The following is an 18,525-nucleotide window of genomic DNA, read 5'->3' as shown; positions in this document are numbered from 1 at the left end:
TACCTTTAAGAAGCAACAACCAAGAACAAGTCCGTATAAATCTCTAAAGTTAAAAAAGTCCCAACGATCTATCGATTGATGATATCAAACCTTTGATCAAAATTATGAAAACCTTAGCAAGGGTATTGTGAAGCATCTGAACCCATTCCGAGTGGTTGTTGCTGATGGATCAACATCTGCCTTGGCTGCGGTAATCACCAATCTGACTTTGCACTTAATGGCTAATAGTTTCGGTTAGCTTTTGGGGGCTTGGGATTTTCGCAATGGTAATGGCACATGTGACTGTGACATTCGCCCATTGAGGGTTACTTCAGAGACGGACCTGGAATTGGAAGGGGGCAGCAGTCACTCGTGCCCGAGTTAATTTAATTCAATCCAATTTATCATTCGATTCAATTTCGATTTCATTGGCCATTTGGCTTGGGATGAGCGCAGGCGGAGAACCTGTTTACTCATCAAGGAATTCTTAAATTCCCCAAACATCTCAGCAAGCTGAGCGCATTAGCATACAAATTTGCTGTACAGTAATAAATTGCCTAGGCCTAAACGCACTTATCACTATGGCTAATAAAATGCCCATTAATCGTCGCTCCACCTGATCTGGCAAACTAGTTCAGCCGGCCTATCTGTATCCAAGCCCTAATCATGTTCCATGTCGAATTTGTCAGAAGGCTACATTCACTAAAATTTGAATTGTTAAGTTGCCAGAAATTTAAATATGCAAATTCACATAAAAATATAAACAAATTGGGAATACGATTACCTTTGTATACATAGATGCTTTTGCAAAGTCACTGGACTTTATACAGCAGTTTTATAACGGTCTCTAGACAACTTTTTAATCAAGTTTTGCGTATGGTTCCTTTTATTTTTAAAATCTAAAATTGGACTCTTGGACTCGTTGAAATATGATACAACTTGTTTCCATTTATAGATGCAGTTGGGACTGCATTTTAATAATATTCTAAAAAAAAATTTCACATTTTATCCCACGGTTTCCGTATATAATCCGTACTTATCCACATGGTATATCACCCGTATATGTCCTCCATCGGGTAGGCTGAATACAATGTATCCAGGTATCGTTTCTTTGATCAGAATATTTTCCTCTGGGATGATGACATTCTTGATATTGGTCTCAGTTTGGAAATGGTTTTTGGAAATCGGCAGTGGCTCAACATCCAGACAAATCACAACAAGAAGGAAAATCCAACGTAAAGACCTATGGATTATCCCAATAGATTAATATGTTTCTACAACGATGCCCTTGCTCTACCTGAGTTGGGAAAAATATAACATTTTCTGACGTCTAGTTCCTGGAGTCATTTGTGTAGCAAGAGATTCCTAAAAAAAGGCCTATAAATGGGTACAAACTACATTTTAAAAACCAGTGCATACAGGTTTTTGCAAACTTCCTTGTTGATCGAAATTATTCTCGACAATTAACACAAATTTCCTATGATATTTGCTACGCCAACGAAACCAAATATCTCGTGATCCGCACATGAGGTATAAATAAATTTGTTTAAACTTATCGCTTAGTCCGTTGGCAATTAATCAATTCGCCGAACATCAAAGTGAACCATTAATTAAGGTCATAAATGTAGGGTATCAGAAGATCACACATTGGATTCGTTTAGCTGAACGATCTTCGGCGGCGCTCCGGGTGACATGCTGCCAGGTGACCTTGTCCACACATATCTCCGATCCGATTTCAACAGCTTTCCAGGGGCACAGGGCATTCCGCACCTGCCACTCCATTTGGAAGCCATTTCGAGCCCAGGGCGCATCTCCAATTGAAAGATGTAACAAGAAATCTTCGATTCGTGGGGGGAATTTCCAACGGTTTGTGAATGAGCCGAGACCGCATTAAACAGCAGTTTTTATTTGTTTGTAATTTAACATTTAGTGGTATCTCGTGCGAAACCGAAACCACCGAAACTGAAACCGAATTAAAGCATACAATATAAATTGTTGGCAAATGACTCATGTATTTTAACTATAGTTCAGCTGAGCATTGTTGTTATTGTTACTGTTCCCATTATTGGAGGTATGATAAGACAAGTTTTTGGCAATTATAGCCACCTCTCGGGTCCTCGGGTTCCGAAAAACCCGTTTAGATTGCCTGCAACTAAAGACAAGGGTCTCATCTCATCCATATAAAAGACGCACTTGAGCTGATCGAATTAAACAGTTGCACTGCAAGCAGCATCATCACAGCATCAGCTTTTAAGAAACCCAACGAAATCCCCAACAAGATGTACAAATATGTAAGTGGAAGGACTTGCTCCTCATTCTCCGGGTGATCCCTGCTGACTGTCATGTTATTTTCGCAAAGCTTTTCTGTCTGGCACTCATCGGCTGCGCCTGCGCCGACAATATCAACAAGGATGCCCAGATCCGTAGCTTCCAGAACGATGCCACCGATGCCGAGGGAAACTATCAGTTCGCCTACGAGACCAGCAATGGCATCCAGGTCCAGGAGGCGGGCAATCCCAACGGCGCCCGCGGGGCCGTGGCCTATGTGTCGCCCGAGGGCGAGCACATCTCGCTGACCTACACGGCCGACGAGGAGGGCTACCATCCGGTGGGCGACCACCTGCCCACTCCGCCCCCCGTTCCAGCCTACATCCTGCGCGCCCTGGAATACATCCGCACCCATCCCCCGGCGCCCGCCCAGAAGGATCAGCAGTAATCCGGAGCAGCAACAGCTGTCCAATGCCAGCAAGACGAGATCAAAAACTGCAGCCAGTCATTGTTATTTAGGGACGTTATTCCAATAGTTATCGTTAATAAAGAACGTCGGTACAGATAAATGGCATTGTATCTATTAAATTGGGAAAAGAGAAGGTACCAGATACCCGCTCTTGAGTTGTACCATCTAAGGAATATCCAAAGACATTTTGGATATTAAAATCATTTTTATAAGGCTAAAAAAAATAAAATAAAACGATTTAAGATTACGATTTTTTTATTTTTATATATTTTAGAAATATGAAAAATAATGAATGATAGGCTTGTTAGTTAACGTTCATAAAAAAAATGTTTACAAGTCCGCCTTCGAGGGCAGCTTCGATATTTTGAATATTGAGATAGATACATTTCTTATATTTCTTAACCTTATTCTTATTTAACTACGCCTGAAAACATCAAGCATTCATTTTTTTTAAAATTCCATTACAATATTTAGTGCACACCAAAAAGAGCCTTTAGCTCTGACATTTCAACAGAGCCCGACTGTTTGAAGTGCAGTAATTTTCCAAAGACGTAAATCAAGGTCCCGGAACTTTCGCTCAACGGTATTAAACCTGCTATAGCCTAAAAATTAAAAAAATATTAAGAAACTATTGATGCTTTTTAAAGCTTCTTGAACTCACCGAAAGCAAAACATCTCCAGTATTTGAAACAACACGCAAATCCACACAAGTATCGAGTACATAATTTATAGCTGGAACAGTAAGGAATTTATCTGCAACTTGTAATTGGAGCAACAATTGTTTTGCATTGGTCAGCAATTTAATGCTGGTCCTTCCACTAGCTTCTACCTTGTATTTTTCGACTTGGTGAAAGTAGTTATTCATGTATAAATACACGACAGAATCGTTGGAAAAGTTAAACACGAGTTGAAACTTATAAGTTATTGTCGGATCTTCCTCCAACCCATCCTTCCCATATTCCTTGACAACAATCTCAAATTTTGATGCATGTGATTTAAGGAAGTAAGCCGATATATTATACATTTTTCCGCTCTTACAAGTGGAAATGTGCATCCTGTCAACAGCTCTGTACAAATCCAAATAGAACAGATTGAGCAGTCTTTCCCCGCTCACATATCCATTCTGAACGACTGGATGATTTACAACCGCCTTAAGATTAAACAATCTGCATCTTGGATCGGGATGAACGAAAACTTTCTGAGGTTCTATCCCAAATGGAATGTCAATCCACAAAATCGGAACATGCGTTTTGGGATATGGTTTAAAGTTGAACATATCTAGTTAGGGAAATTTTTAAATTAGCAATAGTAATATAACAAATATCTTTAACATCTTAAAATCTATTTTATATACATATGTATTTAAGTGCTTCTAGGGAATGTAAAATCCTTTAAATTCTTTATCAAAACTGATAATTATGGTATCAAGTATATCGAAAATATAAAACAAACTGTTATATCGTAATACTTTTTTCCTTATGTATATGCAGAAAATAATTCTCTTGTTTGGGGGATCGAATGGATCAACGCCTTTTGATGAGTGTTTGGAGTAAACAGACTGAATAAGCGCTGACAAACAAAACTTGAAACCACATCAGTTTTGCCGATTTTTTTTTCTAAGAAATATGACTTACATGTTTGATCCCATTTATAAACTGAGCCCTTGAAAATAGAATTTATGTTGATGAGCTCATCATTTATTTTCTGGGATATTTCGGCTGCATCTTGCATATATGATTGCTGCTCAGGTTTAATGGATTTTGATAGATTTTCCACTAGCATTTCAAGTGCCTCGTTTAAGTCAATAGACATTTTTAACTTTTAGTCCGCCTTTGTCTTGATTCGGGGAACTACACAATTAAATGGTCATTTTTTCAGCTATCGTACTATTCTCTGAAATTAGAGATGGACTTTCCTGTTCTTTAAGAGATTATCGCTATCGAAATCACAGTCACTTGATTCGGCGGTAAAGCTTATATAAATAAATAAATAAATAACCTTATATAAATAAAGTTTTAGTTATTTGTGGTGATATAAATGGTATTGATATTACAGAATGCTGCAGAACGCTGAGATCTCGGAAACTAAAAAGTTATACAGATTCTAGGGGTTCTGAAGCAGCACATTTTTTTTCAGCGGAGCGTCACACCCACTCTAACGCCCAAGTCTGCCTGTCGACCACAATCTTGAAGAATTTTTTCAGTGTCTATAGAAATTTGTAGATGTTTTTTGAGAGTTTAAACAGAGAACGACACTTCTTTTCTTATTGTTTTTATTCAAAATTAAATATAAATTAAATGTCCTGTTTATATGCATGCAATACTTCTTTATTAAAAGATTCTTTGCTTCGATCAATAGTATATGTAAATAAAAAAGATAATAGGACAGTTATTCTTTTGTCATCCTGTATTCCTTTTGGTAACGAAGAACATATTAATGTTCGCTTCCTTAACGACCAATTGTGCCATTAATATTAGAGAAATGCAAAAAGTTCCTTTAACTCTGGCATTTCAACGGAGTCTGATTGCTTAAACTGCAACAATTTTTCATAAACACATATCAAGGGTCCTGGATTATTTGCGATTGTAATGGTCATACCTAGAACCTGAAAACGATTTATGTACGTGTTATATAAAAAGTTAAAATGTTTGCACTCCGGGAAAACACTCACCTCAAGCAAAATATCACCGGCATTACCACCTGGAGACAAGGAAGTCGGTCCGAGTATTTGACCAATATTTATGGACGATGGAAGATATTTACATATCTTTAATTGCAGCCACAAAAAATGCACTATTTTGCATTTGGTTAGCTCTTTTTTTGCTCGCTCAGAATCCTTTTCACGAAGGAAGAAATTGTTGTATACGACATACCTGACAGAATCGTCAGAGAAACTAAACACTGGAACGAAACCATACCAAATCCTTATTTCATCATGCTTAGCGTCATAAACTTCAATTGTATCTATGTCTTCTTTATCTGTGGCCATATTGTAACAGAGCTTGTAAGATTTTCCACTTTTACAAGTGACCTTAGAAATCCGCTCAATAACTCTGTACAAATCCAAACGGAATAGGTTGACTAGCACTTCACCGATCACATGTCCATTACGAACTGCAGGATGATGTACAGATGTCTTTAAATTGAAGACATTGCTATCATCACGACCGGGAATGTGCACTTCCTGTGGCTCTACCTTAAATGGCATTTTAAGAAAAAGAAGCCAATTCATTTTCGGAATAGGAATATCGGTGAGGAAATCTGTAAAAACGTATTAAAACATTTTATAAGATATTTTAAAGGTTTATCAATTTGTAGCCACACTCAACAACAATACATTTTATTCACATCAACTATTATTTATTTTTAAAGCAAGGTCCATAGTACAAATACTATTTTCGGTAAGACTCACTCTCTTATGAACAAAAATTAAATTTTAAATGCCAAATTGGCAGTTCTTAGAATGATAAAATGATATAATATTTAATTAAGTTAAATTGATGCGGTGCCTAACACGAAATCTTATTATTACATGTATGTACAATGTACATGTTTCAGGCGAAAGCTTGTTAAATATAACTTACATATCTTGTTCAAGTTAGTGATTGTACCCTTGAAAATGGAATTAATATTAGCAAACTCCTGATTTATCTTCTCGGATATTTCGTCTGCATCGTCCACGTAAAGTTGCTGTTCAGGTGTCGGGTTCTTAGATAGATCTTCGAAAAGCAATTCAATTGCCTCGTTGAATTTTAGCGGCATTGCGAAAGTAATGAACTTGATTCGGGGAAGAACAAAATTATATTGAACTTTGCTGCGGCGTCTGAAACTAGGGATGATCAGCCTAGACTTCCTTGTGATGTGCAAAGCTAATCGAATATGCTCACGACCACTTCACTGTGATTTTAAGCAATTTTACACTTGGGGTATTCCCTAACTGTTCCCTAAAATTGTGGTTATTCGCTTATCAGCTGTGTAATACAAGCTCTGTTTTTACACGAATACTAGAACTGTTCTCAGGTAAAAAAATTCTATTCCGCTCATGGCAAATCCCGTGCGATTAAAGGGTGTTTACAAGAAGTAAAAGCAATTTTAACAATCCAATATGGTTCCACTGACTGAGCTAATAACTCTTTTTGGATTCCACTAAATGTAAACATTTTTAAGGAATGAATAAATGGAATGTAATAATTTAAAGTCTAATAAGTAATAATTTAAAATAAAAATCTACAAAAAAGTTTTGATTTTTTTGTTATAAAGCAGAAGTAGTCATTCGCCACTTTAAAAAATTTAAGTTTTCTTAGAAACAACCGAAGGCATTTTACCAAAAATTTATTAATCTTAAAAGAAGCAAAATCACATGTTAAACAAACTATACTTTCAGGCTGCCAGATGAAAAGCAAACACATGGTTTGAACAAATGTTTTCGCAATTTGCATGGTTTTATTCGCTTAAGAAATATGTTAGGTCGTTTTTAAATTCGAGCAAACCGAACTTGTTTCGAAACTTTGCAAATGCTCCCCGGCGGCTTTTTGGAGTTGGGTGGTTTACCCGGAAAGAAATTTCCTAGTTTTATTAAGTCATCGAAAGGCCGCCAAACAGAATAGCGACTCATTTCCATCCAGTTTTCAAATTTCCATATCTGAGAATAGACGTAAATATTAATCAGACGCGCAGACAAATAAAGCTGTTAGCAGTTAATGGGATAACAAGCTAGAATTCGTTGGGGTCACCCGATATTTTGTGTTTGGGCGTGCCTTTGTTTGCTCTTTATGGGCGCAAAGGCCATAAATTAACACCGTGAAAGAATCGATGGTTCGATTGATTTATAGCCCAAGCAGAACGGTCCCAAGGTTTTGCGGTGGTCGGAAAACATTTGCTCGTTTCGAAAAGCTTAGAACAACTAGCAACAACTTATAGGTCTAGGTCTCGAGTCTTAAGATATTAAAGTTAGTTGGTGATTACTACATGCTATGGTGTTCAGCCTTCTTCTTGGACACTTGCATCCAAATCGATGTGGATGGTGGACATGATGGTGGATCGAATCCTTTCAGGAACTTCAGAAGAACTGGGGCTTTTTCAGCTTGCCGTCCTCGGTGTGGGTGCGAATGTACTCCAGGGATCGCAGGATATAGTCGGGTATGGGCGGTGGCTGCGGCAGATGTCGGCCCACCACATGGAAGCCCAGTTCATCGGCTATGTAGCGTGTCTCGATGGGAAGGCCCTCGGGCGAGGTGTAACTATAGATCCCAATGGTTTCCAGTGGAGATCCGGCCGCCTGGACGTCTATGCCATTGCTGGTCTTAAAGGCATACTTAAACACACCCTCATCATCCGAAGGCGAAACCCGGAAGTCCGTTATCTGGGCATCCCGCTCACCAGCACCCACCAATCTCCGGATACGGCGAACCCTCACCAGACGGCCATCCGCCTCCACCCAAATGAGGGCCAGAAACACCAGGCCAATGAGCTGAAACCAAAAGAGGTCTTATCAGCCTTCAAGATCACGGATCAGATAGGTAACACATTCATGGGCTCAGGGCCAAATGCTTACAAAATATCGCATATTTCTCGATTTTATATCGGTTTATCTTTTCGCACAGGCACTTAAAAACACAAAAGGCACGCTGGGGGATTTATGATTGATTTTGTAATATTTTCCGATCCGATGTAATCCGCTGCGGAATTTCGACGTCTGCGAGGTTCAAAGTTAGCCACCGTACTGCCAATCCGGCCAGCTGGTCTCTTCAATTTTATATGTGGTAAACAACGGGCCAAAACGTAAGCTTCGAAAATCTAATAAGCATAACCAAATGCCAATAATCGTTGGCTCCGTCTTCTGTAGCGCCTCTCAGATAAACGCTGCTGACTGTGGTCACCCTGCCCACCAGTTCTAGCTCTTGATAGCGGGTCATATCGAATCTACTATATAATTCATTTCCGTTTATCATGTTTGCTTATTCATATTTTATCGAGTTCTTGAAGATCTGCTGCCAATTTTATTAGGAAATTTATGATGGCAGAGTTTCCGATTTTGGTTATACTATTGTTATTCGACTCAATGGCTTCTAAAATACTAGTTACGATTTGGGTTTATTGCATCTCTCTAACTGTTTTGCCATAATAAGGTGTTGAATTGCCCAAAAACAAGGTTTTATTTATAGATACAAATGACTTCACTTAAAGTAAACCACATGAGGTTTTGTGTATAGCCGTTTGGTATACACCTTTTACACTTATCAATTATAGAAAATACCACCTGGGGTTCCAAACACGGAAGCATTTTGGCGCCCAGCATGATCACATAAAGAAATATTAAATTAATTTTTAAAGCCTATTCTTGTTTGGATGCAAATTATGGTCGTAAAAATCACAGCAAATGAGATAAGATCGTAGAAAATAGGCCATCAAATTATAAGAAGTCAGTAGTGGATTAACAGAAGTCATTTTAACTATTTTGGGTTTGGTAATCTGGCTAAAAAACTTAATTAAGAAACACAGTTCCGCGTGGAGAATAATAGCAAGCGGGGTTGTATAGCTTTACAGGTTCAAAGGCAGACTGATTCTTGATTTACAATTGAGCCGAAGCAAGTTCGTTGCCTGAGTCTTTTGTTTTTTCCCCCCAATGCGAGAGTGAAGCATAAATTATGATAATTTTGGAAGAACATTCAGCATAAACAGACGTTGTTTATGCTTATATTTACATACGGCTGAGTTTATGTTCTCCAAAGGGTCAGCTGCCCAAAGGGGTCACCCGCAGAGTCATCGTGGCCACTACCTAATAGTTCATACAAGATGAGCAGATGATTTCTGGCAGGAGGAGAACTGGAAAAGGCAGTTCGTTTGTAGTTTTCGATTTCGGTTTCGGTTTTCTTGTTTTTCGTGTTTGCGTTTCGCAACCGATTCTAAGGCTAAACTATTTGGCGTCGATTTGTGTTACTTAATTAATGTTGTCCGCTAAAAAAAAGATTTCAACTTGTTTGACTTGAGGATTTATGTCTGAAAATTAGCCGAAGATTATTTTCGCATCATGCTATGTAAATCCTCGAAAACACAGGCGTTGTTTCTTAATTAGCAAACAGTGTGTTTAAGACAAACAAACATAATGCATGTATCATTAGGCAAACACACATGAATTCTGATTGATGGGCTGATTGATTCTCCGGTCTGGCACCTTGACGAGCGGCGACTTGTAAAGTTAGAGCTATGCAAATCAACGGGGTGCGGGGCTAAGTCGTACAAGTCGTGCAAGGTCTAGGTCTGCATAGCTCCATATTCCACACAGTGGGTCGAAATAATCAGGAAAACTAAAACCTTAAAAATATTAATTTGGATAATGTAGGTGCTTTGTTAAAAAATATATAAATGGGATCAACTTATGGTCGTATTAATGATATTTTTAACTAAAAACTCTATAATTAACCATCTTTATTTTTGTAGTGCTTGGCAACTCTTATGTTAGGTAATGCATTTTAATTTTAGAATTCGCTTATAAGAATATTTACTTTCGGATCTCTAAACAACCAGTTTCGAGCCCTCTCCAAACAGAAGTTATTCGCTTGGGTAAGTAACTCAATCAAACCGAACAAAACCCGAATCAACCATGATCAATGGTTGTGCAGTTGAAACCTTTAGCCTTTTCAGTTTCGCTTTAAATCCGAAACAGTTAAGCGAATAATCAAAGTTGACGTATTGTATGCATATTTAGCACGCCTCATTAAATCAAATTAATATATTTGGTATTGGCTTTTTAGTTGAGACTTAATTTCAACCATGACCTTTTACAACCGAAAATAGAATCCAATTATCATAAATGAATAAATAAATGGCACAATTTGTCAGAGGCGGGATGTCCGCAAGTCGGACATGTGAATCATAATTGTATTCGAACCACGGTGCATAACTTTCGATTTTAGATCGGCTGACTATGCAGGCACACCTACAAATGGACCCCGAAAAATCCAAAACAACTTCATTGTCAGGCGATAATGGCCGGGCATTAGCACAAAATCAATATAAATCAATTCCCGGGCTTCGAACTTGTATTTTTTTTCGGTGACAATGCGTATGAGTTTGCCTTTTGGTTGCACCGATTCCCGGTTTATGCTATTTAGCTTCCTCGTCTGATATTCCGAGAACAGTTCCCAGAGAGCTGAATTGATTAGATGAAGCTTCCTCTATAGAAATCGAAAGCTTCCTTTTCGGCCTCGTCAAATGTATTTTGGCCAGTTTCAATTTAACTTTCGAGCGCAGCAGATCGCGTCGCCTTTACTCTGCTGCCTCACAACGGTTTAAGCTCGGATACTGACTTTGATTCAGGTTCGGAATCGGTTTCGCCTTCAGAAGTCTATCAGGTTCAAGATCCACAGCGTAAAAACAAACATTTGGAATAATTTTAATTAGGCGACAATGTCGTTTGGCAAGGTTTGTGCGATGATTTGTGATTGGTATTTGGGCTCCGTTAAACCTTCCTCCAACCACCCGATCAGATTGTGGTGCTCCTGGTCCTTATCCACCTCAGCCATTGTCTCGGAGACACTGCCCCGTTTTTGGCCAGTACCATTTACTACCGGAATACCCCGCCCGATCCCTTTGGTCACTACGATTTCGAGTTCCAGACCACCAATGGGATAACTACCAAGGGAGCTGGGAATGAAAATGGAGCCGTAGGTGTGGTTCAGTTCGTGTCCCTCGAGGGCATTCCCGTAACCTTCTCGTACGTGGCCGATGCCAATGGGTATCAGCCCACCGGAGATCAGATTCCGGCCATTCCGCTGCACGTAATCCGCCAGTTGGAGTACATCCGCACACATCCGCCGGTGGATGAGCGTCGTTCGAGACGTTGGTAAAACTCGCCGATATTAAGACAATTATATATTGACGCTGAAATAGCTGTCGATTGTCTGGCCGAACACCGTTACAGTTGCAGAATATTATTATTTCGTATTTATGTTTATTGTTTTTCCATGCAAATGGGACGTACGAAGGAACAACAACAGAGCCAGCAACAAAATCATGCCAAAATATATAGCAAGCCAATAAATATTCTAGAAATATAAATAAAGTACTAGACTTAATTGATCTGCGTTCTGGATGTCCGGAAAGTTTACGTCTAGGAAGGAAGTTTATACAATAAATAACAATTAAGACTCGTACAACATTTTGCAATTGTGAAACTGAGTGTATTCATAATATCCGATTTAAATTATTGGACATGTATAAAGATGATATGGTGGCTGAAAAAAAGTTAAAAAATTGCTAGATTTGTGTTATTAATTAAAAAATATTTATATAAAATAAATTAGGAAAACATTAGTAATTTTCATTATTATATATTTTACAGATTTGTAGTTCCGTTAATTCTTTAACAAATTTTCCACAGTGTAGAAATCGTCCACCGTTGCCAATGAAATATGCGAAGAATCCCATATAAAAATTAAAAGATTTATGGATGCAGTCCATAACTAATCGAAATCATGTTTTCTACGCTAATCAACCGCACTGAAATGTCAGATTTCATCAGTTCTCTTTTCCATTGCATTCTTTGAGATGAACAAAATGTTAATCTTGTGGTTACTTTATGTTCTATCGCTATTTTAGACTATGCTTACCATTTTTCCCCAGTGTAGAAACCGGCAACTTTTCTTATGAAATAGCTAACAATGCTTCTTTTAAAATTCCAAGTTTTATGAACTGCATAACTAGCAGAAATCATGTTTTCTATGCTAATGACTCCTGAATCAACCGAACTAAAATGTCAGCTTTCATCAGTTCACTTTTGCTCTGGCTCCTTTGTTATAAAAATGTCACACCATTCCGATCCGATCTCCGACCTTGTCTTTAAGAACGACTTTCGCTTTTGCGGCAATCAACGAGAAGATTGCGCCGGTCGCCGCTCATTTGCATATGGGCGCCTAATTAAGGCCGTTGCATAATATTGACCGACTCTTGAAGACCGACCTAATGTAACCAGACTAATAAACCAAATTGAGTTGACACCGTTTAATATCACCGAAACAAGTTGCTGATTGATGCTCGCCTCAAGTTAATCCCCAATTTGGTTCCGGCCTTGGGACACACAAATATCTTTAGGAGATTACCGCGGGCAACTCCAAAAGTTCAGCGCGCAAATGAATGAATGCTTCAGCTGCATCCAAGACGTCAACTCGTGGATTCTACCAATCCCGTCCGAAACATATTCGAATATGAATTATTCATAGCGGGTTCGTTTATCTGATCTTCCTCTCAACAGATCCATTAAGCTGCTAAACATGCATTTGATAAATCACAAACAACCCGCAGGCAAAAATCGGCAATTTGTACACGTCCTATTTTTGGATCCAAAACTATCAAATAAACATTAGTTCCTTCTATCCGATCATCTTCGTTGTCGGATTTATCTGAAACTCTATCCACGTGCCAATCCGGTTGCAGTATTTCGGTTGCTGCTCTCAGAATTTCAACAGTCGCTGATTTATGAATCGGAACGGGGCATTCATAAGGCTTTAATTACCGTCTTAATTGCTTTAATGCCACCGCTGGGTGTTTAGTATCCAACTTAGTATTAAATCTTATTAATCAACTACCTGCGAATTTAAATATACATACATCAATAGCCAACAGGTGTTGAGCAATCAAGAATGAGTCGAAAGTTTCGCTATTAAATATGAATTTCTCGATTTTATTATTCATAACTGAATAATCTAGTCTATAAGGTCATCGCCCCTATTAACTTGAGAAATGAATGCGTGAATCGATGTTGACAATGTGTAAACGGTGGGGTTACCGCCTGACTTATGAGCCCATCGGCATTCATTGGAACAAAGTTGCCATCAGCTTGTTTAATTATCTTATCTGAATCGATTTACATGCATACCAAATTCCACATACCGCACACAAAGTAAAAAGAAACATGGAATCGATGTTCGTTTCTTTACAATAATATATTTCAAGTTGCTTGACATATATATGTATATTTCTGGGTGTGTTTGTGGCGTGTATTTGTTAGTGGAACTGGGGGTTATTCAAAGTGGGTTACGGGTACCATACACCTAAAATTATAATTTTACTGGGATCACGAGCTTTTAGGAAGCAACATCAATTCTGAATTAAGTTGGACCGATCCCAGATCTCCATTTTGTGTTTAAATCGATTTTATTTAGTGTAATTGTTGTGTTGGCGTGTAAATACATATTTTAAACATATTCCAAGTATTTCACATAAACTATATGCTTACACAATTTTGTTGATTTCGCATTCATCTTGCAGTTTGTCTATACTATTACTAAACCTAGACACGATTTGGGGCAGCCAGAGCGATCTGGGTTGAGATCCCTGGCACCCGAGTGCGAAACGGACCGCATGAACAATTTGATTGATTGAATTAATTTTATCTTCTGGCTCGTGAATAAGAAATCGTTAGTTTAGTTTACTGGAGTGTTTAATACATATACTAAATGTAAATATATATTGAATAGTTTCATGTGTATTTCTGTCTTCGTGTTCAGTTGTCTGTAAAATGGGTTTCGGTTTTGGGTGTGTCCGGGTTGGTTGGTTGCAGTTAGGGGTGTGCAAAAGTCCTCCAGAGATCTTGAGCGCGCCCACAGCTAAAACCTGTGACGAGTGCAACTAGTATCGCTTTTTAAATTAGTGGTGCTTAACAACTCACCAGTCCTCTTCGCATGCCAGTATGGTATAGTGGTCACGGCCCCGCCCCTAGGGCCAATCCTAGTCGGCCTTTGTCTCCGTAAACTCCTCCAGGGCAAAGAAGCTGCCGCCCGAGGCGCCGCCACTGCTGCTGGCTGTGCTGGTGGCCACTACGGTGGTGGATGCCGTTGCACTGGATGCTTCCGACACTTGCACTTCCTCGCCGGCCGAGGCGGCAGCCGCCTCCTTGTCATCGGCACTGCCGGAGGCACTGGCTGCCGCCTGTTGGGCGGCCTCCAAGACCTGTTGTTGAACTTGGACGATGGGCTGGCCATCTTCCGTGTACGATACGGAAACTGGGATGCGGGTGCCATCCTCACTGATGACGTGGGCGCCTTCCTCACCATCCTGTCCTTGCTGGATAATTAATTGTCCCTCGGAGTTCAATAGGGAGGCATCGATCAGCTGCTGCTCATTGTTGTCGCCGTGGACAAGTACCATTTGGCCACTGCCATCGGTCATCATTTGAAGGGTTTCGCCTTCGAGTCCTTCGCCAGATTGCAGCACCCCCACACTTTGCAGCAGCTGCTGGATCTGCTCGGGATCTTGCACAATTATCTGGTTGCCTTCGGCGTCGGTCAGGATGTGGTTATCCAGCTGGAGGAGATGACCGTTCTCGTTGACGATGAACTTGATCTGACCGCCGTCCACCTGCGCCTGCATGGCTTCGTCCAGTTCCATGGCCACATGCTCACCACCGGCAGCCTCTCCAGCCTCACCCTCGGCTCCTGTGCCGGCGGTCACCTCGCCCTCACCAGATTCAGCGCCGTCTGCGGTCGCGGCAGCTGCCTCCGACTCGGTTGTGGGCGTATCCGTGGCCTCACGCTTTGACCCGGCTTCTCCTTCGTCCGAGGGTTGGGGTTCCTCTGCAGCAGCGGCCTCCTTCGCCTTGGCACTTTCTCCGGCCTTGGCCTTGGATTTCTCTTGACCTGTTTTACTGGTCGCCTTGGTTTCCTCTGCGGCCTCAGCCTCGGCAGCTGCAGCCTCATTGTCATCATCTAAACTGGGCATGGACACGGGAGCTGCATTGGATTTGCTGTCGGCGGAGGAAGCGTCACCGCTGTCGCCCTTGGCGTCGATGCTGCCCTGAGACTGGGATTCGTCTTCGGCTTGATCCAGGTTTGGCATATCAATGCTAACGGAGACGGGAGCTGTGGCATTGGGCGAATCCTTTTGCGACTGGTCACCGTCCGGCTGGGGGATGGTTATGTTGAAGGTGATGCCCCCGCTGCCCTCCTGCGAGGTGATTACCATCTCGCCGCCTTTGCTTCCCGCCTTGTTCGCCTCGCCGCTCTCGTTCTTGTCGGAGTGGAGCTTCTCGAATAGGCTCTCAATATCGGCCTCAGCATTCTGCTCGCCGCCCTCGTCTCCACCTTTTCCGGATGCCTCTCCCGGCTCGTCGCTCAGTAAGGCCGTGGCTGCCGAATTGAGGGCAGTGGCTCCGGCCGAGGCGCCCTTCTTGTCACGCCTGTGGGTCTCCATGTGGTGGTTGTAGTACGTCTCCTGGATGAACGTCAGCGAGCAAATGCTGCACGAGAAGAAGCGGATGTTGTTCTCCGCTTCGGTGGTGGCCACAGCAGCTGTCGAAGCCGAAGCAGGCACACTGTCGCTGAGTGCCTCGTCAATGGTCTCTTGGAGCAGCTTCTGGGTATTCAGATTCTGGCTGACCGGCTGTTTGGGCGAGACCGCAGCTGCGGCCGGATTCTGGTGCACTTCGAAGTGCTTGACAAGCAGCTCCCGCTTGGGGAAGGTCATCGAGCAAGTTCCGCACTTGAAGAAATTGGTCTGATGCTGCTTGGCGTGCACAGTAGCCGCTTCGCGCGTCTCGAAGCGCTGCGAGCACAGGCGACACTTGAACGGCTTGGGCTTGCCAGCAGAATGCTTGCGCATATGCTCATCGAAGACTCCCTTGTCCGTGGACTTAAACTGGCAATGATTGCATGTGTACAGCGAGGCTCCGACCACGTTCAGATTCTCGGTGGCGGCGGCAGCAGCGGCGGCCGCAGCGGCAGCCACCGGAGCAGCGGCTGCTGGGATGGTAGTAGTGCTGGTCACCAGCACGTTGGTGGCGTGATTGGTCTCCATGTGCTTGCGCAGGCTCGCTTCGTTCACGAAGTTGATGTGGCACATGGCACAAGTGTTGTCCATGGCGGTGTTGTGGTCGCGCACCATGTGCTGCTTCATGGCCCCGAAGTGCGGGAAGATCTTGCGGCAGGTCTTGCACTGGAAGGTCTGCTGCTTGCAGGTCTCATAATGCGTGTTGAACAGCCGCATGTCGGAGGTCTTGTAGTCGCACGAGGTGCACTTGTATATCTTGGTGGCCTTGCGTTGGACTGTTTGCGTGCCCTGGACGCTGCTCTGGGTGGCTCCTGCGGCGATCTTGGGCTGGCCCACTGTTTAGGACAAGAAATAACCTTAACAAAAGCTTGGATTTGGTTGAAACTAAGTGCTCACCTGGGTTGCCCTGCAGGACCTTGCGTGGTCGCAGCAATTCCCCACTAGGACTCTCCTCCAACGACCGATTAGCGGCTCCGGTGACCATCTTCTGCATCTTGAGCGGCGGACTGCCCTCCAGGCCCGCGTCCTCGTTAATGGCATACTTCTTGTTTAGCAGACTGATGAGGTTCGTCTTGACGCGCTCCACATCGTTCTCCAGGCGGTCGTAGTAGTTGACCAGGTTGGTGCAGCGCGTGCACACGTAATCCTCGCCGCAGACAATGACGAGGAAGCCCTCGCCCACGAGCTGCGCCAGTTTGTTGGGGAACTTGGTGGCCGTGTGGGTGGTGCACATCTCGGTGAGCGAAGTCTGTGGCTCGCACCGATCATCGCAGATGTAGCACCGCGTGGCCAGGCCGCCGACTCCAAGGTTTCCCGCCTCCGCATCGCTTACCGCCTGCTGTTGGGCGATGCCGACGGCGGATGAGGCGCCTCCGGCTGAGGCGCCACCGGACGAGGCACCTCCTCCTCCGCCGCCGCCACCGGGCACCACTAGGCGCGTCGTCTTGAGGATGCGCGGCTGACTGGGACCGGTCACGGTGACCGCTCCGCTACTGAGCAGATTATTGAACTTGCGGTAGGTGGCCGGGTTCAGTTGGTTGTTCATCGCGTGGCCTTTCGGATCCGGATGGGCACGCCGTGATGGTGAATGGTGTTGTGTTGTTGCTCGGTTTTTGCGGGCGCCACACGCGCAACTGCAAGCCGCTTCTTTTCAATATTAATCGGCCGATTACGACAAACTGCACTTTTGCACTGCGGCTGGGGGCACTGAATGTTGCTCTTTTCTTCTATCGGGATCGAGTCAGCTTGGCCACGCACACGGAACGCTCTCTTTTTCGTTGACACTGGACACCAGGAACAACAATCGACCTCCGCTTTTAATTATCCGTTTTGTTCTGGGTTGTCGCGGCGTCACTTTGACTGTACTAAACACTCGGTGCTGTATTTTTTAGGGTTAAAATGCGTATGTTGCTGCAGCGGTTCTTGTCGCTCGCCTATAGTCGTCTCGCTCTGCAGCATGCTCGCTGCCCTGGCACGGCGTGAGTGCACAAGCCGGTCGTCTCGCTCGCACGCCACGGAAATGGCGGCTGCTAGGCGATCTAAGCACGGTCAGACAGAGAAAAAATATGACAGCGTTGCCGTTTTGCATGATGAATGGAACAATTAATACGGAAAATAATATATTTAATTAATCTGTACAGTCAAATGGGTGGTTTGTTAATGATAAATATTTTTTGGCTTGCATTTTTGTAATGAAAACTTTGTTTACGCCTGTTTTATTGAAAAAAACGATGACGTGTCTGGTGTGTCATGCAACGTCATGCCGTTTCAGTTCACTAGGCCGTCGCCAGAGGGCGCTTTTGCCCGCGCATTTTGAATATTTGAAAATGCACATCAAGAAATAATTAAAATGCTTAGGCCATGAGGTCAGCATTAAATACAAGCATTTAGGCAGCGATAAGGGCCGACATCAAAAATGTGTTAATACAGAAGGCCGATAAGATTCCAGAGTTCCACTTTTAGCCATTCGATTTCTGTCTGGTAAAATAAAAACTGAGGCTTTCTTATCAGCAGCGATAATATAATATTTACCATCACCAAAGCAA

At 42.5% G+C, this 18,525-nt stretch overlaps 6 protein-coding genes across 7 annotated transcripts; 2 read left to right on the top strand and 4 right to left on the bottom strand.

Moving 5' to 3' along the window:
- Positions 1–534: 534 nt before the first annotated feature.
- LOC108012777 (uncharacterized) lies at positions 535–1,998 on the bottom strand. Its single transcript, XM_017078211.4, has 2 exons — positions 1,277–1,998; positions 535–1,222 (listed from the first exon to the last, which is right to left on the bottom strand). Exons 1-2 carry the CDS (start codon positions 1,324–1,326, stop codon positions 985–987), a joined length of 288 nt encoding a protein of 95 aa, XP_016933700.1. The 5' UTR covers positions 1,327–1,998; the 3' UTR covers positions 535–984.
- A 129-nt stretch (positions 1,999–2,127) lies between these two features.
- Positions 2,128–2,816, top strand: Edg78E (Ecdysone-dependent gene 78E). The gene is made up of 2 exons (XM_017078176.4): positions 2,128–2,270; positions 2,339–2,816. Exons 1-2 carry the CDS (start codon positions 2,259–2,261, stop codon positions 2,693–2,695), a joined length of 369 nt encoding a protein of 122 aa, XP_016933665.1. The 5' UTR covers positions 2,128–2,258; the 3' UTR covers positions 2,696–2,816.
- Positions 2,817–2,953: 137 nt separating this feature from the next.
- Positions 2,954–4,621, bottom strand: LOC108012708 (uncharacterized). The gene is made up of 4 exons (XM_036816202.3): positions 4,351–4,621; positions 3,378–3,994; positions 3,198–3,318; positions 2,954–3,140 (listed from the first exon to the last, which is right to left on the bottom strand). Exons 1-4 carry the CDS (start codon positions 4,526–4,528, stop codon positions 3,127–3,129), a joined length of 930 nt encoding a protein of 309 aa, XP_036672097.2. The 5' UTR covers positions 4,529–4,621; the 3' UTR covers positions 2,954–3,126.
- A 400-nt stretch (positions 4,622–5,021) lies between these two features.
- Cpr78Cb (Cuticular protein 78Cb) lies at positions 5,022–8,475 on the bottom strand. 2 transcript variants are annotated; one of them, XM_070996151.1, is made up of 4 exons: positions 8,271–8,475; positions 6,301–8,186; positions 5,388–5,977; positions 5,022–5,321 (listed from the first exon to the last, which is right to left on the bottom strand). In XM_070996151.1, exons 1-2 carry the CDS (start codon positions 8,280–8,282, stop codon positions 7,776–7,778), a joined length of 423 nt encoding a protein of 140 aa, XP_070852252.1. In that variant the 5' UTR covers positions 8,283–8,475; the 3' UTR covers positions 5,022–5,321; positions 5,388–5,977; positions 6,301–7,775. The 2 variants fall into 2 exon arrangements, with proteins under 2 accessions (XP_070852252.1, XP_070852251.1); XM_070996150.1 differs by lacking the exon at positions 8,271–8,475 and having other exon boundaries at positions 6,301–6,714.
- A 2,463-nt stretch (positions 8,476–10,938) lies between these two features.
- On the top strand, positions 10,939–11,874 carry Cpr78Ca (Cuticular protein 78Ca). Its single transcript, XM_017078182.4, has 2 exons — positions 10,939–11,140; positions 11,206–11,874. The coding sequence occupies exons 1-2, from the start codon at positions 11,126–11,128 to the stop codon at positions 11,563–11,565; spliced, it is 375 nt and encodes a 124-aa protein (XP_016933671.2). The 5' UTR covers positions 10,939–11,125; the 3' UTR covers positions 11,566–11,874.
- A 1,977-nt stretch (positions 11,875–13,851) lies between these two features.
- On the bottom strand, positions 13,852–17,878 carry pzg (putzig). The gene is made up of 3 exons (XM_017079093.4): positions 16,877–17,878; positions 14,385–16,815; positions 13,852–14,329 (listed from the first exon to the last, which is right to left on the bottom strand). The coding sequence occupies exons 1-2, from the start codon at positions 17,523–17,525 to the stop codon at positions 14,444–14,446; spliced, it is 3,021 nt and encodes a 1,006-aa protein (XP_016934582.2). The 5' UTR covers positions 17,526–17,878; the 3' UTR covers positions 13,852–14,329; positions 14,385–14,443.
- Positions 17,879–18,525: the final 647 nt, after the last annotated feature.

Source organism: Drosophila suzukii, chromosome 3, assembly GCF_043229965.1.
Source record: "Drosophila suzukii chromosome 3, CBGP_Dsuzu_IsoJpt1.0, whole genome shotgun sequence".
Lineage (NCBI taxonomy): Eukaryota > Metazoa > Arthropoda > Insecta > Diptera > Drosophilidae > Drosophila > Drosophila suzukii.
This window is presented reverse-complemented; position numbering and strand designations above follow the sequence as displayed.